Source organism: Athene noctua, chromosome 1 (assembly GCF_965140245.1).
Source record: "Athene noctua chromosome 1, bAthNoc1.hap1.1, whole genome shotgun sequence".
NCBI classification, from domain to species: Eukaryota; Metazoa; Chordata; class Aves; order Strigiformes; family Strigidae; genus Athene; species Athene noctua.
This window is the reverse complement of record NC_134037.1, coordinates 3,285,873-3,309,970: the sequence shown is the minus strand read 5'-3', so window position 1 is coordinate 3,309,970 and position 24,098 is coordinate 3,285,873. Positions and strand designations below refer to the sequence as shown.

Sequence of the window (24,098 nt, the reverse complement as noted above, 5' to 3'; positions counted from 1 at the left end):
ATATCTGGAGTTGCTCCTGTTTCATTACAGGAGATTTGGGGAGTCTGTCACTTGAAGTTATAACTTTGAAACACTGAACTGCCTCTGGTTTCTGCAGGGCAGCAGGCTCCCCCCTGCTTGTTAGGGGAAGGGTAATGCTATGCTGGATTTTGCCCACCTAGTGACATTTTTTACAGAAACAGAGGCAGATGGCAAAGTTTTCAGAAAGAGGAGACAAGAATGTGGTGAAAAGGCTGGAATTGTGAAAGCGGAGATTAAAAGAAAGCTGGGAAAATAGTTGAGCATAGAAAAGCAAGAGAAAGAGAAAACAAGAGCAGAGAAAATCAACTGGTTGAGACTGTTTCTGCCAGAGAAGTCTCATGGCTTTGGGAGCTGGAAAAACCAATGGTGATGGTCAGCCAGCTCTGGGACACAGCAGGAAGGAAGATAAGATCAGAAGTTTTTGCTGAAGAGCTGGAATTGGCAAAAAGGCTGGTTGGAGGGCCAGGAAAGAGAAGTGCTAAGCAGGGGAATAAGAAAACCAGGTGATAGTTGAAGAGGGGGAATTGAAAAAGAGAGGGTGATGGGGTGAAGACCAACTCAAGTGACAGCCCTGTTAACGAGTTCAGAAATTTGAAGCGAGGCTCGCAGATCAAATTAAGATTTGATGCCAGTGAACATACGGACGAGGAGTTGGAGGATGAGTAATCAGTGTGGAGGATGAAGCCCTCAAGAAGTAATGTGAATGCTGCAGAGTGAGGAAGAAAAATGGGACTTGGGGAGGCGAGCTGGTGGGGAAGAGGTGATAGATCACATCAACATGGAGAAGAATTGTACCTGTGTTGTTTTATGGAGAAGAAAGTATGGGAAAGGGGAGGAGGAGGAATCCAAAATGCCTGTGTTAGAGGTGCACGGGGTCCCCATCACCATCTGAGACCAGACAGCCCATGGAAAAAGACTTGTGTGAAAGAGGCAGCTGCAGAGTTGATGGCCAGCTAAGTGATCACTGTGTGTTTCAGAAAATGGAGCTGCAGGGAATGAGAGTGGAGAGGTTGTGGATCACTGTGACATGTTTGAAGATGGAATGGTAAACAAAAGACAGCTATCCTCTTCCTTTTACCTTCTCCTCTGTCTTGCTCATCCTATCTTAAATGCTTTAGAATTTATTTTTAAAAGATCCTTTGTCTTAAATAGGGGAGAATAGAGGGTAAAAACAACCCTTTTTTTTTTTTTTTTTTTTTTCCCCCAGAGCCCTGCACTGGTGAATATAATAGAATTATTCAGCAGACAACAATTCCTTCTCTCCCAGGGATTCAGCTAGACAGTACATTCTCTTATTTCCTACCTTCAAATTTTATATCATGGTTTTAAGTTATTAAAACAACTTATATGTTGGGCTGTATAAATGTTAGTCCATGCTGGTAAATATTTAGACATTTCTACTACATAAAAATAATATGAGAGCAAAGAGAGGAACCGAGTGGAGAGCATCTGTTGTGTTCTTGCAACAGTACTAAGCTGTTCATGAGCAGCAGTAGTGCTCTTTTATGCGGTATTCTCCTATTCACAAAAACATACAATCTTTCTATAATATACCTCTGACTTTCTTTGGATAAAGACACCTGTGGCTTATCAAGGATCCTGACAGATTTCTGATTTTGTAGCAGTTCTAAATAAGTTTGGAAAAAATAAGTTATTTGTTGTGATGCTAACCTTCCTTCTAGCCACTCTGCTTTTCAGACCAGGGAAAGGCAGGACAAGAAGGAACCAGATGACTTTAGAAGGGGGTCTAAGCACCTTGCCTTCATTACTGGTTGATATATTAAATACAGGGGCTTCTCCTGGGAAGATAATAACTTGCTGATTGTGCTGACTGCCTACTAAAAATACTGGGTGCTTCTTCAAATTGAACAGGTAATTATGGTTTCAAGAGGAACGTTGCTTCTGTCCCTTATGACCTATTGATTTCGAAGTGTTTCCTGCTGCTCCCATCCAGCAGCTAGGATGCCCATCAGTTACTCTTTTGCAAACCTATCTAGGTTTTCAGAGTTGTGGGTGTGTATAGCAACTGTTTTCCTGGAGAGTTTATTAATAATTATTCAAAACTTTGATTTATTGATAGGAGTGAGCATAGTAGATCTGTAGATCTTTTATTTTTTTTTTTTTTTTTACAGTAAGTGGCAGGTGACTGGCTTTTTGCCTGCCTTCATCATGAAGATTATTACAGTTACTTTTTTTTAAATAGCGTGGATATACTAGTCCTGTGTCCCAGTTATGTTGTGCTTCTCCACTCCTTCCCCCGTCATACCTCTCTTTTTTTTTTTTCCCTTATTATTGATTCTTTTTATAGCCTCAGAGGATTTCCTTTCTACTTCAGGTCTTTCCACCCCACTCCACATATGGGAAAACGCTGTAGGGAGGGAGTATGCTCTGCTTCCTCCCACCACCCGTGTGGTTGTGCCAGGTAGTGTACACATACACACACACACACACACACTGCTACTTACAGTTGGCAAATGCAAGCCTAACAGATAAGACTGATTCCCAGTGCCTCACGTAGCAGGTGGTCGGAGAAAATAATTAGAATAATAGCTAGAATAAATCAAGGACTCAGCGGGAATAATGGAATTGTTACCAGAGCAGACACCTCATCCTGTGGAACGCGATAAACATTCAGCTTTGCTGTTGTAGCACGAGAGAGATGAGGTGACTCTAGGGGTAAATGGTTGGGAAGATTCATGAATCACACTTGCCAACAGGGCTACCAAGCAGAACTTAGGATTTAAGCAAAAACTTTAGAGGCTAAAGAATTCCCAGGATGCTGTTACTAATTCCTCGTTCTGTTTCTGTAGAGCCACTGAGTGGCAATAGTATAATCAACAAACTTTATCCGCTCTAAAACAAATATTACTAAGCTAGTAACATATTTATTAAGGGAGAAGATATTCCTGTGTTTGCTTTTATTTTATTATTTTTCTGGTCTTTGCCTAAGCATGATTTACTGTTGCTGTTCCTCTTCATCCTCCCGGAGGAATGGCTGTAAGCCCATCTCAAACAACTTTAAAGACCCTTCATAGATGAAATAAATCTGGGGAGCAGAAAAAAAGGAAAGGAAACAGGGAGGAGAGCCAGAAGATTAGAAGTTTCAAGTGTGGGAAGTGTCAGGGGAAGTGTCACAGCAAGTTGTTGGCAGAACTCTCCAGCTCTGAAGGCACGTGGGAGCTGGTGGATGCTGCCCAGAAACATCAGATAGGCTCTTTTCTCATGAGAAAATCCGTGAGGAGGTCCTGTGGCTTCACTCTGTCCATCTAAAGTCTACTATAAATACAGTGATGAGGGTAAAAACATAGGCAAGATCATTTAATGGTTAGTACTGGAGACAAGTAACAGACTGAAGAGATTGTTGGTCCAATTCAGCAGAGCCGTTCCTGTGTTCTTAAAATAAAGTTCAGTCATCGAATGGTTTTAGTCTGGTGAAAATTAGTTTTCTTATAGTCATGTGTCAGGCTGGGGTTTTTCTGAAGGAATTGCAAAATAAGCATTTCCCAGAAATAGACTAATTTTAGTGAAATGCCTGATGCATCTATGATCCAAGTGTAAGTTATGCAGAGGGCTACAGTCTTTTTGGGTGTGTTGAACACGAGAAGGAAAAATAATGGTCGAGCAATGCAGTGGGTAATACGAGTGTCCTTTTTCTTTGCAATGTATTTGATGTTGTTGTAAAACTTTAAATTCTGTTGTATCGCCTTTAGCTGTAAATAAAGAGGTAGTTTTCCTGAGGGCTTTCATTTTTATCAAGGAGATGAAATTCATAATGAAACTAATATATTGCACCTCTATCAGGAGCTTTTAATAACTGTAATAAAAGCTAGTTAAACTGCTGATCTACATTGATTTTTACTCCTTTGGGAAGACAATTATCTGTGTTTTTAAATATAGCTCTGAGATGTTTAGTGGGGTAAATGATTTTCCTTTCAGTTCCTACTAAACATCTCATTGAAACACTGATATTGGCAGGTAGCCAGCATTACCTCTGAAAATTTGTCTTTTCATGGGCACGTTTACAGAAACAGATTAGACGGTATTTAATGATCAGTTCTTCAGTTACTGGAGCTTCTCTTGGAGTCTTGGTAAATGTTCAGAGGTAAAAAGGTCTTCACTTTGGAAACAATTACAGTTTCATGAACTATGGCCAACGCCGTGGTAATTTTTAAGTTAATGAGAATGACGGTAGTAAGGAACAGGCTATTTATAGAAACTCTTTACAGATAATTGCGCTCGTATTTCTGTGGATAAAATAACTAGATGAAGCCCCGGTGTGTGCCCACTTCTGCAGATGGTTGAATTGTGTGCACAAAGCTTCTCTCCCCCTCCAGTGTCTGTGTGGAAATAACGTCTATTTGCTTGCAGGGTGTGTTTGCTGTGGCTCTGGGTGTGTTTTCTATAAAGTGGGTCAGACTTCTCTCTGGATATGTGCGATGTAGGAATGAAGTAGAAGTTAAAGCTGCAGCCCTTTGTGACAATGTGCAGGAGGAGAATAGCTGAATCAGTTGAAAGGTACAGGTAAAACTGGTCCCTTATCCTGAGGATCCATGTGTAATGTGGCTAGGGTCACCCTGTTTACACCAGAAAATGCAAAGGGTGGCTGTTTCAGTAGCAGCGTGATCTTTGCTGTGTTGTGTTGTACTGCATAGAAACTACATACTGCTATGCTGTTAGGATGGATGTGATAAATTGCAAGGCTCTGTGGAAAAACTGCATTTATTAAGGGTCTCGAATTGCTTTCTTTGTCTTTCTGAATTAGTATTTTGTCCGCACGCACATTTTTCTCCAGCACGCCAGCCGTGAAAGTTATAGTAATGACAATCACTACCTTTAAAATAGCCTCCCATTCAGAAAAAGCTTCTGTTAAATATAAAGGTATAGTTGAGACCCTTTTCCTACCTGAACTAAAAGATCATTTCTGTGCTAAACAGGTCCCAGACAACTGTGGGTTGCATAGGCTCGTCCAGTCATTCTGTCGATTCAGGTGGTGGTTTTTCACACCAGCATTCAGAAGTTCTTTCTTTCCCTAAGGCCCCTTGCTGCTGAAGTCAATAATGAGCATATGGCTGGGAACGTAAAGCCAAATGGAAAGGAGCACAGGGGTAAAGGGATGTGGCTTGGATAGAGAGTGCAAATTTGCCAGGCATTTAGGCAAAGAGAGCATCAGTCAGTAAAATATGTATTGTAGCACAAACCGTCAGCAGCAACTGAATGCTTGTCATCGGAGCGGATAAACCATGATGTCCAAATGAGATTTTTGAGGACTTAGTTGTTGCATTTATGGGGTTTTGGTGTTTTTTTAATTAAAAAAAAAAACATACTGGAAAAACATCATGGTTTTGCTGTGAACATAGATGAGAGAAGCTTTTTGCAGCGCTGAGCAGGGTGGGAGAGAGCACATGATTGTATTGATGCTCCTTATGGAAAGGAGAGGTCTGATGAAGGAGGATTAGATTATCAAAAACATTATAGAGTTGCTGGTCTTGATGTTTTTTTAGGGTAGAAGACATGCTTCACGGGGATCTGTGCTGCAAAAATTGTGTACTTACGACAATGAAAAATGCTATATTTCCTGTACTTAGCCCTAGGGGAAAGCTGACCCTTCCAGAAACATAAAGACCAGAGTTCTGTGCTTGGTAAAAGTGAAGGTGAAACTTCACAGCAAATTGATTGAGGTAGTCTCATGGGTTTCTCCAAAACTGCGTAATAAATGGAGACTCACTTGGAGCACCTGCAAGACGAAGCAGATGGGACTGCTCGGTGCACTGAGCACAATCTGGAGAGATTTGTCTTGGTGCTCGGATAGATACTGTGTTCAGGAGTCAAACCCACGCTCCAAGGTCATGCTGCTGATGCCCAGGGCCTCTTCCAAGTGTTAAATGTCTCCTCTTCTTATTGAGTTGTATTATAGCAGTGCCAGGGACTGTCACTGACCAGGATCTCCTTGTGGTAAGTTCTCTGCAAACTTGGAGAGAGCAACTATCCAACCGAGTGTTAGACAGAGGCAACCTGTAGATCCTGACAGTCCAGGGGTAAAAAAAGACTGCGGGAGGAATGTGATGGGAGGCAGACATGTTCCCTCCTCATCTGGCAGCAGCAGTTTCCTATAGTGTGTAGAGAATTGGGGTATCTGCAACGCTGAGGTGCATAGTCTTGGTAAATGACTTGCTGAAGACAGCTTCACATCTGTGGACTGAATGCTCCTGTCATTTAGCTTGTACCCCAAGAGCGGTTTACTTCTGAGTTTAATGTGGTAATGGGTTCTTAATGGGTGGTTCTGAAATGGAAGATTGTGGGGATTCACTTGCATTAGACACTTCTGGAAAAGTTCCCTTTGGCATGTGGATTTGGGGTTTAGAGCCTGTTGGGGACGGGAGGAGGCATAACAGCTTCCTGCATCTTGGGGGGGGGGGGGGGATTTACAAGGTCCTTTACACTCTTCACCCTTAGCAGGCAAATCCTCTTTTATTACTTGACATTCAAAGTCTACGTTTGAGGCATTACAGAACGTCCTAAAGTAAACATATGGATTAGTTTAAGTAGCAACCAAAAACATACCTTTTTTTTTTTTTTTTTTTTTTTGGTGTTAATTTGCAGTATTGTTCAGTAAGACATCAAGGTCTGCAGTGATGTGCTGCTGATCAACTATTTTGAGCATCTTCCTTAAGGAATTTAAAGACTAGCAAAAGGAATATGCAAAATTAATATGAAACAAACTTTTCTGTTTCACCTACTGTGCATTACCATGCTACAATCTGTGATGTACTGTTTTTCTGCACCATAATATATACTAGTGTCAAAGAGATTGGCAGGCAGATGGCCTAAAAATAGATATTGGTCATCACAGAACTGACCCTCTGGTGGCAGAAATGTTGGGGTTTATGTCACCGTTTTCTTGGCTTAGTCGTTTCCATAATTATATTTACGCGGTGAAATCTAACAGCTTGAATGTGTCAGGAACTGAAATGATTTTGTTACATAGCTGTCAATAGTCAAGAAGGTTATAACAATTAACTGGAAAATGGTCTTTCCTCCTTTGATTGCAGTCTGCTTTACAGGTGCTCTTAGAAGAGCTGGAAATTGGATCATCTGCTTCAGAAACTTTTTGCCCCGTGGTCACATCTATAGGAGATTTTGTCATCAGTGCAGACATTAAGCAGAAGTGTCTTGATTTATCTCGGCTTTACTTTCACCCTTGAATCAATTTTATAGAGATTCATGACACCATATATAAAGTAACATATGCCTTTCAGAAGAGCCTAATTAAAAATGTTGCCTTGTTGTACTGTGTTTCATTAGACATCACTGATCTGGTGCCAGTATTTACTAATTGCCCTGTAAAGTCACTCCTCCAGAGAACGTTTGGATGGTCACAAAGTGTTGCTCTCTGAGGACAGATAACACCTGATGGACCTCAAACAGTGGTATATTTGGCACAAGTAATATCAACATACCATCCTTCTATAAACCCAAGGCAACTTTAGGAAATCCCCAGGTATATTAGGAAAATATTTCAATTCTTTATTTTAATTCTGTGTATTAAAATAAGCGTCAGGTGAAGATACCTTGAAGAGTGGGCGTGCAGGCAGTCAGCAGAACAAGCTCCAGCTTGCCACAGGTGAAATGCTGGAGAGTTTGCTTCCCTTTCATAGAGGGCTGGTCTGCCTTATCATCACTGAATGCTCTGCATTGTATTCCTGTTCACGTGTGCTCTCCTGGCTTTGCCCACAGGGGGTATACAACCACAGTATGTAGCATATATGCACTTATAATGTGCATCACGGTAAATATGATTCTTTTTCATCATTATCCCCAAAGTGGTATGCAAGATCTAACCTCCTCATTTATCACAAGTCAGAGTCTGCAAACAGATGGTGTTCAGAGCAGCTACCGAGTAGCATCTTACTGTGTTCTGGTAGCTTGATAGAAGTCTAAGGTCACATAATTGAAAGATATTGATGTTAAGGGACTTAAACTTAACACTTAAGTGATAAAATGACCACTTCTCAGCTTGCTCTTGCACCACATTTCCCTGCTTCCCAGGTGACAACTGGTGCTTGACGATGTGTGTGTTCTCAGACTGCTCCAAAGACGATAAAAAAAGCACAATTTAGTCTATACTGCTCGGTCAGTAGGCCGTTGTCAGTATCAGTGAATGCAGATCCTCTCATTACATTTTAATTAGACTAGCATTTACAAGAAAGAGGGGAAAATGCAAATTTAGAGTTAAAACAGAGCCACACTTTTGAGCCACGAGCTTCTGTTAATGCATATAATTAAACTACTAAGTGATTGTTCGTTCCCTGTAGAGTTGGAAGTGTCATTCAACGCAGTAGCTTTCAAGTGCTACCAGTATTCGTAGTTATAAATAATACAGCTGATGGAGATAAGGAATGCTGTAATATGGAGAGTTAAGATAATGTTCATCTTAATGTAGTTAGACACGTATTTAATCATCTGTTTAATGCAGGGACCATAGTAAAGGAAGCCATTCAAGAATGAGGCACCTGATTTCTAGTGGACGGTCATTAAAAAATAGATTTTGGTGACCTTTATTTTTAACAAACCCTGACATTTTAGCAAATGGCTTTAAAAAATTGCTGTACTTATCCTATAACTGATATCTCCTCAAACAGCTGAACATCTTGAGAGCAAGAAGATTAAAGATGGCAACTGAATCTTTGGTCTGTAAAATGTTGAAGTGGAATCCCATAAAATACTATTTTTCTCTTTTTGGAGAACTGCAGCTTTTGGGTGTCTTCAAAACATGTTTCTAATTTGTTCTGCACTTAAAGTGGTCAGTAAAATCAGATTAAAACTTCAAGGAGTAATCTTTTAATATTGGCTGAGTTGTGCTATTTACCAACCTCGAACACGGGACCAAACCGCTGTGTGGTCTCAGAATCCCAAATCATTTGACCTTTCTGTTGTCATTCTGAACAGACACATGGGTAACTAACAGGTTTTCTATTTAAAAAGGTGAAATATTTGAGTTCAGGACTTCATCTCTTGATTCCGTCTCCTCTTCGATTCTAATCTGGTTTTGGGTCACATAGTCTTACCTTGACTTTTGGTTTTCAGCTAATGTCTGTTTTCTTGGACAGTAATTACAATGTCATGCCATTTTTAGGACTCAAAGTAACTGATGGGAGTTGGACAGAAGGATTCCATCATGCACTTTGATACGTCTGTCTTGATGGAAAAATCAGAGGTTTCTTGGCATCTAAATGACTAATTTTACACCCGTTGGACCCTGATTATTCATAGTGGCAGTGAGTTTATGAGGTGGTGGATGAATGGATCCTATAGATGCCATTAGCTTTAATAACAGGGAACTTCTACAACAAAGGCATATGCTACTAAAATCAATTACTGTTCTCATAAAACATGTTAGTGGCTAACTTGTATAACCTTGTAGTCTGAATGTGTGTTGATGGGATCTTATTAAGATTCATTGTTTGTAATTCACAGAGCAGCTGCTCCTACAAGTAAAGTATGTTTAATGGAGCTCAGGTAAAGCAAAAAAAAAAAAGTGAATTCCAGGATTCTCTGGTTACTCATTATATTACTTGCTGTGAAAAAGTACTCGACTTTTCTCTAATACCACATAAATTGGTCAAGGTTATGAGAAACATTATTTTAGGGTATGAAAAGGTCCATGTTTATGAACCTTCAGATCAAGTTTCAGCTGATCTGAATTGACCTTTTTTTATTTTATATTACAATGAAACTACTATGTTGATCTCTCAGGTCCTGTCCATTGTCTACACACACAAATTTAAAATTTTACTCTAGCATCCATCTTTCTTATACAAGACGTGTGAAACGCTAGCTGGCTTACAGTTTTTAGCTAGAGGAGAGAAAACTTCCAAGTTCAAAGAAATTGCTTTAGTAGCTTTGAAGTTGGATGTGCTTCCATTTGGAGTGTTCGCGCATGCGAGAGCACTACAGTGCATCCTCAAATGATTCAGAAAGACTGGAAATACGTCAGAATCCTTTCTCTCTAGATCATCTTTAACCTCTAACTTCATGGTGCATTAAGAGACGTGAATTTAAACCCTGATTGAGTGCTTGTGAGAGCTGCTGGAAAGCCTCCTGTTGACTCCAGTGATGCCATGGATGGTGGTCTCTGGAACAAATGTTGTTTTAGGGATTGAATTTGTTTTGGCAGTAGACTGTTCTGAACGCTTTTATCAGTTGAAGACAGCTTTTAAGGTGTCTAATTAAAAAAAAAAGAAAAGGCTACAATTCCTACTAAAGCTTGGCATATGTTAGCATTTTATAGTTCCTTTGTTTCATGAGAGACTTAATCAAAACTGTTTGTAATGGAAAAAGGTTAAGCCTTTAAATATTGGGATTTACAGAAACTATTTGAAGTTTACTGCTGGAAAAAGGGGTTCAGGAAGAAAAAGGAGACACTGCTTTGTTATATTGTTTGAAATGAATTGCTTTTGAAAAAATTAAACTTGAGGAATATTTTGAGAAATAGTTTAAGAAATAAATATGAAAATACGTTAGGTTTTTTTAATGCCAGCATTGCTGAAATGTGGAGTGGCATTATCAACCAGCTTAATATCTTGACGTAAAATGTGCAGTGTGTATGAAATGCAAAATTCACAATGTGATTAGAAACCTTAAATTTTGACCTTGCCTTTGACTGCTGGATGGCTTTAACCTTAGAGTTGTGTTGATGCCTGCCTTTAATCTGCAATGTAAATCAGTGAATGTTTAAATATTCTGACTGGTGAATCATACATGCTTTTGCATTCAGTTCAGTATCGTTGCGAATGTTAATACCTAACCTCACTGGAAGCCTTTTTTTCTCCCGCTGTAGTGGTTTATTTACCTTCCAACATCTCATTGGGGAAACATCATTGCTTCCTTACCTTAATGTCTTTCTCTTCTTCAGTGCTGCTTGGCCATGGAGCTCCTCTCATTAGAACAATCACGTCTTACATGGTTTTCTTATTCCTTCTTTAACAGTTGCTTTGTTTTACATTACAGCACCTCTAACCACATACAAAAGATGGAAGTCTGCCCTTTTGGGTTATTCCAGGACAACAGGATTCTGAATTATTTTTCTGACTTTATGCTACCTCATATGCTGTATAATTTTGGATTACACACCTGTTTCAGCTGGTTTGAAAATTAGTCCAGTGATTTATTGGTTTTTTTTCCCCCCCTCTTTGCATCTTGAACACAATCATATGCACACGAGAGCCAGCACAGGAGAAGTGGTAGAAGTGGTTGGCCAAGGGCAGAGCATATCTGCCTTCTCTGACAGCTGCCAGCAACAGTATTGACCTGTAAAGTCAGACTGAACCCTTGGGGCAGAGGGGAGGGGACACACATCCAAGAGATGCATTAAGCAGATCTAATGATCCCCTGCTGTCACAGGGGGACTGATCCTGTTTCTGACCTTAATTCCTTACTGGGAGTTGGACTCAGTGATTCTTATGGGTCCCTTCCAACTTGAGATATTCTGTGATTCACCAGTGGTGCTCCCTAGGTGGCTCTGTAACCCAGCCCAGCACTGAGACAAAAGAAAAGCACTCTTTGGGAGAAAAATGTTGGGTTTTCTCACATTAGTGAGATGAGTCATCCTGGTCAAGGGTCCATCAGGAATTGGAGCTGGCACGAGGTTGGGAGCAGGTTGGCGTGGCTGGGAGTGTGGGCAGGGAGCCATCACATCTGCTGCCTGCAGAGCTGCAACGCAGCCCAGCCCAGAGTGCTTCCAAATTTATGTCCTGTCCTCAGGGTGGTGGTGATTTTATTATTTCGTGGAGCTGGCGAGATAAGTATGGTTTTTTTCATCTCATGGTGGCCATGTGAAAATTTGTGACAAACAAGAGTGTTTATGGAGTGCATAAACAGTCCTGAGGAAAGGAGGAGACCAACCTTCCATCTGTACACACTCCAGAGTGAGCACCTGGGCAGTGGGGTTCAGAGTCATCTCTATCTGCCTTCAGCCAACTTCCTTGCAAACTTTTACTTTACAGGAAACACGGTTTAGTGGGATACAGGGTGTGTTACCCGTCTGGGATGGTTGGTCTTGTGTCTTGGATGTTCTCTGAGGAGAAATGAGTTAGTTATCCCTCCGGAGGCTGAGGGTGGAGAACCGAATTGTTGAGCGATTCTGTACAAGGCAAGTGCTCGGATGAGGTTCTCTCAGTAGCAGCAGCTTTTGGCACAACCGTTTTGCAAGGCTGCAGGTAACTCAAATCGGCAAGTTGATCTGAGTTAAAACAACCCTGCAAAATTTAAAACCAGTATCTCACCCTTGTGTGATCCTTTTTTATGGGGTCATCCGGGACTTCCTGCTCCTTAAGCCAGCAGTGTCGCTGGAATAGTGATGCCTGAAGCTTCATCAGACCATGAATGCAGGATTTGAGTTAATTTTGCAGCAGCGTGAACTCTCTCCATGGTCCATGTTCTGTCTCTTAAACCGACTCCGTTGTCCCTGTTTCTCTGTGAGGATGCGTATAAATGTATCAGGAGGCTGCTCTGCCTGGAAAAGATATTTTTTAAATTTTTTTTATTTTTCTTTTCCCCCTGGGCTAGCTCTCTGGTCTGTTTTTCTCTGTAGCTGCGCAGCGGGTAGGGTGGCACAGGAGTGTGGGTGCACAGGGCAGAGGCTGCTGGACCTGACCGCGGGCTTAGGCAGGGAGGCTGCCAGAAATGGCCTGGGCTGACGTGGTCCTGCTGTTTCTCTGACCTTGTTTGCCTCTTCCCGTCCTTGTGCTGGCTCTAGCGTACATTCGAGCCTGTGCAGCAAACCGTTTGCTGCTTTTTAGCGTTTTGAAGTATGGTTTTGTGAAGCCCAGGGAGCCAACAGAGCCACTTCGAGCTGCTCAGGTGTGGAGGTCCAGCTCCCACCAGGCTGCTCATGGTACTTTATTCCAGCATCGGGGCTTGCTGGAGCACTCCAGGAGCCAGTTTAACACACAACAGCGGTAGGAAACGGAGCAAAATGTCTGAGAGGGTCTGGGCCACATGAATGTGTTGAAGCACTTTGGCAAAGTGCTGGTGAGTACTTCTACTGCAGCAGCTGGTGGCACCACAAGAGCCTACCAAACTTGCACTTTTTTTATTTCTGTGAGAATACTATGCTGGTGAGGGGTCAAGCTGTGGGTTCCAGGTGTGCAACAGTCTAATCCATTATTAGATCTGGCCTGTGGATGCTATTATGTGTGCCATGTCATCACTGAAGTCAATTTAGTGGTTGCTTGGTTCCGGGTGCCCTGCCTTGTTCTTGATTTTTTTAAATTTTAATTGTCATTACTGAAATTTAATTTTAAGACGAACCCAATGCAATTGTCCTGTAGTGCGAGCTAGTGCTGTTCAATTTGCAGTTCTGTGCTGGGATTTAGTCACAGAAGTGAGCAGGAGATACTGTTTGTCCTCCCCTTCTCCAGGATTGTTCAGAACATCGGTGTAGAATAAATCTGGTTTTCTTCATTGCTATTCAAATGATGTTTCCCAGACACATTGATTAATCTCTAAATGTGGTCTGCTGAGATTGAAGATAAGTACACTCATTTCTATTATTCTAATTCTGAACAGAGTCTGTAACAATAAATGGTGCAATATCTGTCGTATTCATGCTGAAAGGTAGATGTACAGATTTGACTTGTAGCATTGTCATGTGGATTTTTTTTTTAATTTCTCTTCAAATCTAGAGCATACTCTTTTTATTTCAAAAAAAGTCATAAACTGATAAATACTGGCAACTCAGTGTAAGCCAGTAATTCTCAAAATGCACTTACAATTGTCTTTTCCAAAATGTGTTTTGAAATTGGTTTTGTTGGAGCACTGAAGCCCCAGGACATGTAGTTTGTTTTGCCCTGACTTGGATTTTTTGTTCCACTTTTGCAGGAGTTTTTTGAGAACCCTGCTTTTCGCCCGGATGGCATGAAGCTCTATCCAACACTAGTGATCCGTGGCACTGGTCTGTACGAGCTCTGGAAGACTGGAAGATACAAGAGCTACCCCCCCAGCACTCTTGTGGATCTGGTGGCCAGAATCCTGGCTCTTGTCCCACCATGGACACGTGTGTACCGTGTTCAGAGGTAATTCTCTGTGGTAGGCCTTGGATATTGATCTACTACACTTGGAGGAATTCTTACTTTAATTACAGCAAGATCTGACTCAGCCTTTTAATATTTTTCAACCCTGATCATTCGTGCACTAAAGATTTTTAAAACTGCTTCCTATCTATTCAGACTGGGTAAGGCAAGTAGAATGAGAAGCTATTTAAATTGAACTGCCTCTCTAATGCACCCAGAAACTTCCAAGATTTCTGGAGGCCCCACTTTTGCTGCCAGTCAGACGAAAGCATAGGATGCAGCACACATAGTACTTAATGATATTGATGGATAATTGCCTCTTGGCTGTGAGTGAAGAAACATATTTATTGCAGGAGCTGTGAGGTGTGTAATTTTTTTTTTTTTTTTTTGGCTATAGAAACTTCCTATCTTTCCCTGTGGGTGTTGCAGGGTTTTCATAAATGTGCTATGATCATGCCGTTATTTCCAGCACTCACCTCCCAGGACAATAGATAATACTCCTATTTAGGAGTATTAAAAAACTGTTCTTGCTCAAAATTGTATTTATTTACAATGACACAAAAAGTAATAGGGTGTTGAGGAAAACTTGCGAGGCTGGGAAGCATCACGGAAAGAGAGAGGATGCACAAGTGGGATCTTGTGGTGGTGAAGCCGGAGCGATAGAGATGAGATGCGGTTCAGGGAAGTTTGAGGTCAGCTTCAGAAGGAGTTTTGCTGCAAACAACAAGATCACCATGGAAAATATGCAGAGGAGGAAAAGTTCTTAATGCTTTGATCTGTAATATGCATAAGCCACTGGTCCCATGAAAAGCATTTTTTTTCAGGATAACTCTTTTTAGAGATGAAAGTATTAACGCAGCAGCCAGACAAAGCTTTGGTAAGATCTCATCTCAAATAATCCCCATCTTCAAGAAAATGAACTGTGGAAATATGTGCAGAGGAGCATCGTTTTTTTGTTTGAAGGATGGATATGGACATAAATGACCTCTGTAAATCTGTGAGAGAAGGAATATAACCTTTTAAGAAACAGGAACATTGATCTGGGCAGAGAACAAGGAAAGACGTACCCTTGCATCAAATGAGGCAGGAAGCTCGGAATTTTCAGTTAGTGCTGAGTTTCTGGAGTAGCTTTGCAAAGTTACCAAAAAGGAAAAGAAGCTAACTAGGAATATGGTGAAGCTTGATTAGGCTTATGAATGTGATTGTGATACAGCAGCCTGTAGTAACTGAGACACGGTTTCAGCGACCAGGAGATCCTTCCTTCAGATCTTTGTCACTGTGAGAAACTGGTGCCTGTAGCTGAATTCTGAGAAGGATGTGGTACTGATGAAGAAAGCAAAACATAGCTGATGGGAAATCTCTACTCGATATTCCCCTAGGCTCTTCCCATCACTCATAGAAGCATTTTTAAAGGCAAAACTCCTACCTTTTCTCCCTGCACATTTCCTTCTTCCTCATCAATTCCACTACAGACGGAACAGCCCATTTGTTCATATCACCATGGCATTGTATAACCCGTTTTTTCTTAGAGGACGGCATGAGTTTGCAGCCTAGCAGGCCTTCTCCTAAGGAACACAGGCCTGGAAAAGTCTTTGCTCCATGTCCTGGTTTGCCTGGGCTTGACTGATTTCTGCTGTCAACAGCAGCAGCCTCCATCCAGCTGTCATCTGGTTGTCAGTTATTATGTTCCAGTGGAATAGCTGTTTTCTTACTGACTGGCTCATGTTATCTGAAATTTGTTCGTGGTGATTACAGATTTTTACACCTCCAGTGCAAGGTCCAAAAGCTATTACTTTGATCTAAATTGCTTTCAGGGCCATTGTGTGACCCTGTAACAGAATAACGAACAAAGCTGCATTTCTAAAACCATTTGTGGCCTGTTCCCAACCCTGCTTTGCTGAGGACAGTGACTTTTTTCCTGTTCTCCATCTCCCTCCCCAGGCCCTTTCCATCTCCCTCCCCAGGCCCTTTCCATCTCCCTCCCCAGGCCCTTTCCATCTCCCTCCCCAGGCCCTTTCCATCTCCCTCCCCAGGCCCTTTCCATCTCCCTCCCCAGGCCCTTTCCATCTCCCTCCAGCCTGCTGCCATGAGTCCTCCATCCTTCACATTTTGCATTTCAGGTCCTATTTCCACGGTGTTTTCAGACTCAGCCTCTGCCTGGTATGGCAACATGTCCCTAGCCCTCTGCATGCTGACTGGCCATTTGGTGTGTGCATTCAGGTTTTCTAGCAAATAGCACCAGAAAAAGGCTGAGACATCTGTGCCCTTCCTTATTAGGACAACTATTCGGTCATCTCTGGTCCCTAGTACCAGCTTTTGAGGAAACATAAGGGACTCGGTGTTTTTGTAGTCTGTCACGTGCTCAAAATAATCAGTTTAATGAGTTGGGTGAACATGGGAAACGTTTCACTGACAAAACACTGTAGAAGTCTTTCTGCTGCAGGAAACCTAGTTAAATATGTTTAAAAAAAAAAAAATGCCAATGTTAATGGCTGGTTGAAGGAGAATATATCTTCCAGGGTATTTTGTGACTGTCAGAGATATTTAATATTGTATTTATGCTGAATGTTTGTGAACCTCACTACCACCAAAGTGCTTTGGTGTGTGAGAAAGTGTGAAAGTAGTAGTGCCACACACCTTGGGACTTTCTTTCGTGGGTCTTGGTGTTTTATATGAAAGTTATTTTCACTCTGCTGATGGGGAAATGCAGATACGAAGAGATAAAACACCTTACTCAACTGAGATCATATAATAAGTCAGAGCTGAGAGCAGACTCAAGGTCTTTAGACTTTCGTTGTGTGCTTCAGCCAACTGCTTCACAAGTGTCCTAAGTAATGCAAAATGTTTGAAAACCAGAAGATTAAATAGGCCTTGTTGAAGCCTCTGGCAAATTGCACATTAACTTTAATAGGGTCAGGATTTAATCCCCCGTATCCCTGAATTTGTTTAGCATTTTAACAAGTTCTAAAATCACTGGTACAATGCTGTCTTGTGGCTATTCAAAATAGGCAGTTAGTGTGTGCATTCATGATGCACACAGGGTACTTATTTAAATACTCTGCCCTCATATGAAGGGGCGATGGAAAGCCTATTTCTTGCTTTCTCTTTCTTAAAAAGCTTATTTTTTCACATTCATATTTTAATTTAGTTTGCTCCCTAGTAGGCAGATGAGAGAGGCTCAAGATACTGTATGTTGTAATCTGTCTTTTATTTGCAGTACTTCATTTGCTGTTTCATAGCTGACTCTGGATTTAGCTAAAGACTTGGTACTGGAAGATGTCATGATGTCTTATCTGTGCCCCTGTAGGGAAAATACATACAGCCTGACTTTTTGGAGTTGTGCCATAATTAGAAGAAAGGCGTTTAGTTAGATTATCACTGTAGATCTAACATACCCTGATGAAAATGCCTTTCTCCTCTGGTGTGTCCTTTAGTCACAACGTGAAGTGCTCATTTCCTCTAATTGAAGGTCTTTAAAGTATGTTATGCTGGCTCTGTGGTGTCTTATTTACTCAAAGAAATCCACTGAATAAATGAACTGGTTAGCTAATTGTATTTTGCCTCAACTTTTTGGCATGCGACTGTTAGAAGCGAGGAATTTTTCATAGATCCTTTGGCTTTACAGAAAAAAAAAAAAAAAAAAAAAAAAGAGCCTGGAAGACAGGGGAGGAAAGTAAACCACAGGGCTTTCATGATGCTGGAGAAACTTGTACCGAAATTGGAGTGTGATGCTGAAATGGGAGAAGAATCCTGGAATCCTGAAGCCCTTGTTTTCATTCTTAACAGTAAAGGAAAACTCCTTTTCTTGCCCCCCTTGCCAGTGTCTCAGACTTCTGCAGGGCTGAAGCAGCACAAGAGTCTTTAGGGCCCTTGAAGACCTTTATCTTTTATACAGCTACAGCCAAAAATAGTCATTGTTAGCGAGGGCCGTGGCGTGAATGCAAGTCCTCAAGGAACTGGATAGATCAATTAATACATTTTACAGAGGTCATCAGACAGCTGCTAGATGGTGATGACTTTCAGTCACTACTGAACCAACATGGATTGAGCTAATTACATTACCAATTCCCTGAACCATCCCGTTCTCTAGATGTTTCTTTTGTGGTATTCTGTTCTTTATCAAATGCTTGCCTAGATAAAGGGAGGAATTCTCGCCAAGGAATGTTGGAGCCTTGTTTTGGGACCAACCCCGTTGTACAATTTCCTGGGTATCTTTCGTACTTGTGTGGTCCTTATTTCCTTGGAGATCTGAGGGGGTTTGGCTTACGCAGCAGCACGCTTGGGTGATGTGTTATCAGAGGTGCCAGGGTGGAGTTTGAGCAGGGGGAGGGAGAAGCCTTTGAGATCACCCTATAGTACAGCGTTAGATAGAAGGTGAGCATGGTGTAGGAGGTGCCGATAATCCGCAGGTTTCTTTTTCAGCTTGATCTGGATGGATAAATCCTCCTTTCCCTAAGGGATGGTATCATGCTTTTGTAATCTCTAGTGGGACAAACGTCCCTGGAAGGCAGCGGAGAGGCCAAACCTGGTCTGACTTTCAAATTTCAGTTTAGTACTTTCCTTGGAGAACTGAAGGAAGGAGTTCTGCTGTTTGCAGACTCATGATTTACATTCCCATAGGAAGGCCTGAGACTTTCTGGCTGGACTTTGCTGCAAATCCTTTGCTAAACAGAATTTTTTCACTTTCAAGCAGCTAGCATCCCAATATAAAAGTGTAATTCTGAAGAATTTTCCCTGATGGACTTTCAACTCCGAGACAGCAGAAAAATGTGGTCTTGTTCCCAGTTGCTGGTCTCCAACAACAGATACCATAAGAACATCTGACCCGGAGTACTAGGCGAGGCACAAGCTTGGCTGGATGATCCTTTTTTTTTTTTCCAGACTTCCAAGAACTGAGAGCAAAATGATAACCTATTTCTGAGGATCGTAAAAGCCTACTTTTATCTTCAATCTTTTTACTAAAATAAAATCTGTAGCTTTTTCCCCTTCATCTTTCTCCTACTTTTAGTTGTGTTTTGCCTGTGTTATTTCTTGTTCAACCAAAGATTTGAAACAAAGGTAATTCAGATAAATTCTGTGGTCTGCTATTTGGGATCTTGGCTTAGGTGACTGTAATGGCACTTTATGGTGGATTGTCTGGTAATGCAGTTGTCTGAGGTTTTTGTTTTTCCTCTTATATGCAGAGATATCCCAATGCCACTAGTCAGCTCTGGAGTGGAGCACGGGAACCTGAGAGAACTTGCCTTGGCCAGGATGAAAGATCTTGGGACACAGGTAAAATATTTGTTAATTGGTACTGAGGGAGAACTGCTTGTTGACTTTTCACAAAATAGCAGAGAGGAAAGTAATGACCAGAAGACATGATCTGAGCCAGGCTTACTGCTGAACTAAAACGATCTGCAAAGGTCTCTCAAAAAAGTGTTAATGATTAAAAAGCACCTTGGCGATACTTCTGTAACCCTGGTTTTGTTTGGTTGATTTTTAGTTTAGCACTTTCACCTTGTTCCTGAAGGTACTTGGTAACTAATTTGTGATATTCTGCTGCTTAGCAGAATGAAACTCTTAAATCAGAGAGAAGGCAGGAAGGTTTCTCTTTAATTTATGCTATTAGAAGTTCACCCTTCTTTCTTTTTCCCACGCATGCACTTACTTGACTGAACAATTGGAAGAAAAGCTCTTAGTCTGAGGCCAGAGAAATCTTGCAAGAGAGATTTCAGCACAAACAGATGAGACTTGATATTCTTGATATTTTTAAGGTCAAATAAAAATATGAGTGGGGGTGGAGAGAAGGAGGGGGAGGGAGGAATTGCATTTGTATTTGAAGTCAGAAGGAGCTACGTATACCCAGTCTTGATTTTTCTGGGAAGATCGTTGCAGCAATCGGCGTTCACAGTGCCCCTCACGGTCTGCCCTCACACTGCTGCCTCTGAAACCTGGTTATCAGCCACAGTTTGTGGATCCCCCAGGAAAGTTATGCCCAAGTTCTTCCTTGCTTGGGATGCCTTGACTTCCTATTCCACGGGATTTTAGTTGCTTTGGTGTTCTGATGTTCAGGCAGGGGCAGATCCTCACCAAAACTGTTCCATGCATCTGTATTGTGACTTAGCACTCGCTCTTTCGAGCTCACCTTTTCATAAAGAGCTTTTCAGGCATTACTGCATCCAGCAATAGTAAAGTCTTCAGCTCCTGCGTGGTCCCACATCAATTTGTGCAGCTGACGTGTACTTTTGGTATTTATGTGGATAGTTCTCTAGGCCACATCTAGCTCCTCACTGCCTTTGCCATCTCACTTGGATCTTGCAGTTGCAGTGCAAAAGATCAGAAAAGAAACTCCAGACTGTCTTCCTTCCAGCTAGGCTTTCCATACCACTTAATCCCTCCTAAGCGAATGCCCTGGACTTTCTCCCTAAATCATTCCTCGCAGTCTCTCTCCAGTTGCAAGCCAGGATTTGGCAGATAGCTTTGCCAGGCACAGAAGCTTCCATCCCTCCTGCTGATTTTTCACTTCAAAACCAGGCAGGGGAGACAATCTCTGTGGCGCAGCTTTTCAGTTGAGCTCTTTAAGGCTGCTACTGAACTCTTCCCTGAGTTTGATACTAAAACCACATCGTTTGATCTGAACCTGATCAAGACGAGCTGGAGAAGCAGGGGTGGCTGATCCATGGCAGTCAGGGCTGAGCTGAACCATTAAAGGGCTTGTCAGGCTGGCAGTCATGGCTTCTGGAAGAACCAAATCTGTAAATATCTCTGCTGTGCAGATGATTCCAGATTTTAATTTTGTGAGGCAGAAACACTGCAGCTGGTGGAATGAGGAACCAGTCTGCTGCAATATAGCTTGAAATGTAAGGTACTGTTGTGGTTTTCGTGTGTCTTAGGAGAAAACTATAAATATATGCTTGGTCCTCTTGTCTCTTAGCTTGCAAAAGGAGAGGAAAAGGCCAAGGCATGGAGGGGACTTGTAGGAATCGCAGACATTTCAGACTCAAGACTAAAGATCAGCCAGCTCACTAGCTCTGGCAGTTCTGGCATCCCTCTCTGGGGAATGGCTTGGTGAGGAGCACGTTTGAGGGCTGGGGATCAGTCGTGCCAATGCTGCAGCTTGTGTCTGTGGTGGTTGGAAGGAAATTATTCTTGAGGAGCCTCACTGGAGGGACCAGATGCTGCCCTGTGGCTGCCAGCCACCAGGTGCAAGTGAAGATACACAATTGGGACACAGAACTTTAAAGCAACATTGCAGAATACGTTGTCCTACCTCGGTTCTGGGGTTCTTAATGAAGGGTGGATATTTCTTTACCTTTTACTGTTCTGTTTGTCTAGCTAAGAAAACTGTAAAGCAGAGAAGAGTTTCTCTACTCTAGAATCCTGGTACAACAGTGAATCCTGGTTTTACCACAACCCACTCTAAAAACAAACGCACAACCTCATTTTTTTTCTGCTGTTTGAGAGATTGTTGCTTTATATCGATAATGGAATTTAAAAGCATTCAGAGGAGTACAGGGCATGAGATAGAGCTCGTTCTGGGCACTCCGAGTTTCTGTGTGAATTGGATTTTCACACATTCTTTCCGTGTTTAAAAGTCTGGCTTTTGGAAACACATGGGCAGGTAGGTGTTGTTGCTGTTAAAGTAATTTTAGCCCACTGATGGAGGTTATCTTCCTTCCATTCAACTACAGCAGTGCTAGTGGAATGAAACGAGCATTTGCAACTTTGGATAAAACTATTGTGGCTGCACTTTGCTGGCAAAAGTTGGGTTAAGCTTAGTGTTGGACTTTCCACTAAACCCACCAAAACGTGAGTGCACGTTGTCTCCCACAGTAGGAGTCCTTGTACTATCATAACTGTTTGCTTATGGGAATGAGTGCCAAATTACTCAACTTTTATTGGCTTTACTGAGAAGCACAAAAGTTTATGCAAGTTATAACCCGTGTCTCAAGCACTGAGCTTGGAGCCTCGTCTCCTCCTCTGTCTGGCTTCGAAGGGAGGGAGGATTTCTCTTGGCTGTCTTTGTTTTCTCCATCGTTGGTCCCAAGCCTCAGTGATGCTCTGTGGATGCCAGATCAGCATTAGCTTTACTTTCTGATATCTGGGTAGGGCTTCTGCAAGTGTCCTCATTTAAATACAAGAAAAGGGTTGCTGAGGTTCAAAAAATGGCTATTTAAGGACTCTCTTGCCTTGGCCTAGATTTTGCCAATGTTAGACCTTCCCAGTGTAGGGTAAAAATGGATTATGCCAAAGTTGGGTTTTTTTTCTCTGTTCTTTTTTCATGTCTGTTGACTTTGTCTCCAGACCCTGCTGTTTGTGAATCAAAGGGTACGTTTCCTTACGAGCCATAATGGTTGCTTAGTGAATTGATTTTTGCCAGCATGTCTTTCCATTTAGCACTAGGACCTCTTCCTGAGGTATATTAGGGATGGATCGGTGAGCATTTTTATTTTGAAGTCTATCCATTTGAAATTCATCTGTGCAACTTCATGCTATTTCAGTTTAGTTTTGAACCCAATAGGTGGCTGGAAATCTCTATGTTTCAGAGCTTAATGTTTTTCTCCTATGTAATTTTTTTTTTTTTCCTCCCTTTCTTTTCCTAGTGTCGTGATGTCAGGACAAGAGAGGTTGGAATTCAAGAAATTCACCATAAAGTGAGACCATATCAGGTAAGATTTGTCTTTTTTTCTAGGAGCTTGTTTCAGACACAATTTATTATATGTGTTTGGTGTGGAGATGTTGAGACACATTTGTTGCACGTCCAATCCTGTGGTTTGCCTTTGTAGCTGGATCCAATTTTCCATTTATTCTCGCAGCAGCTTTGGATGTCTTTTGTTTGAGCACAGTCACATGTTGAAATTTATGGACCGCCATGTTCAATAAACTGACTACAGCCAGCAGTTATTTTGATATTTGCACTGCTATAACAAAATAACTGACTTCCCTTTTCTGCCTCCTCATTACAAATTTGAATTTAGAAAATACTGATAGCACCGTGTGTGTGTGCTGAACAGGAATGAAGGTTTAGCAAGATGAATTTATAGCCCATTTTTTTTGTGAATGTGCATGTTTATATAGGCAAACAGTATATGTATAAACACACTTCTGCACATGTATGTATATATTTATATGTGAGTAGATCCATTTAGCATATGACACATGTTGTGTTTTTCCTTCCTAAAATCCTAAAATAGTCCACAGAAAAATTGCTATGCTTATTTTATAGAAAGGAAAATATTCACTGCTGAACTTCAAGCATCCAATTTAGGAAACTAATCCTCCAGTAGTCACAAGGAGGGATGAATCGTTCCAGAAAGTGGTCAGGAGGTCCATGGCACCCAAGGAGATGAGCTTTCTAAGATCACACAGGCTCTGATCTGCCTTACTATACACATATGCTGTGGCTAATAAATCATACCCTGGCATATTCTCTTCCTGTGCCTTTGCTGACATTAAGGAGGGGCTGAAACGATTCTGGAGTTTGTCCATGATAATTGTTGCTTTTACTTTCAAACAAGAATTCTTTGTGCCAGGCAGAAGACACTGCCACCCCCAGGTAGAAAGCTGATTGAGAATGACACATACCTCTCTGCTCTTCTGTGCAGTGGGCACGTACCCACTTCCTAAACGGGAGCCACTAAACTGGGGTTAGGCTGTGTGTCAGCACAGAGAGATTCCTCACAGAGGTCCTCTCACTTGTGCTTTGGAAGCTCCACTGATTATTCAGGCTTCAAAGAGGCTCTGAGTTTGGTGCCAGAAGTTAAATAGAATGAATATTCTCTGAGTTTAGCATCTGAAAGATGTTCTCACTTTGCAAATCAGAGATTACTAGGTGCCATATTCTGTTTTTCTCCTGCCATTATGTGAATTCAGATGGAGTGCGATAGTCCCCATCTTGCAGAACAGAAATCCAATATAACTGGATATAACGTATATAAATGTGTAACGATCCCAGATAAATTATCTTGTTCCTACCAGATTTTTGCAAGAACTGGGGCTGTACGGACTCGTTTGCACATAGGGCAT

The 24,098-nt window shown here is 41.6% G+C and overlaps 1 protein-coding gene across 3 annotated transcripts in view; it reads left to right on the top strand.

The window, feature by feature from the left end:
* ELP3 (elongator acetyltransferase complex subunit 3) overlaps positions 1 to 24,098 on the top strand; it is a 95,827-nt gene that overhangs the window by 41,321 nt on the left and 30,408 nt on the right. For all 3 annotated transcript variants that reach the window (XM_074895429.1, XM_074895430.1, XM_074895431.1), the window contains exons 10-12: positions 13,900 to 14,093; positions 19,274 to 19,364; positions 22,676 to 22,741. In XM_074895429.1, coding sequence (XP_074751530.1) covers positions 13,900 to 14,093; positions 19,274 to 19,364; positions 22,676 to 22,741 — 351 coding nt within the window. The remainder of the gene's footprint in view (positions 1 to 13,899; positions 14,094 to 19,273; positions 19,365 to 22,675; positions 22,742 to 24,098) is intronic.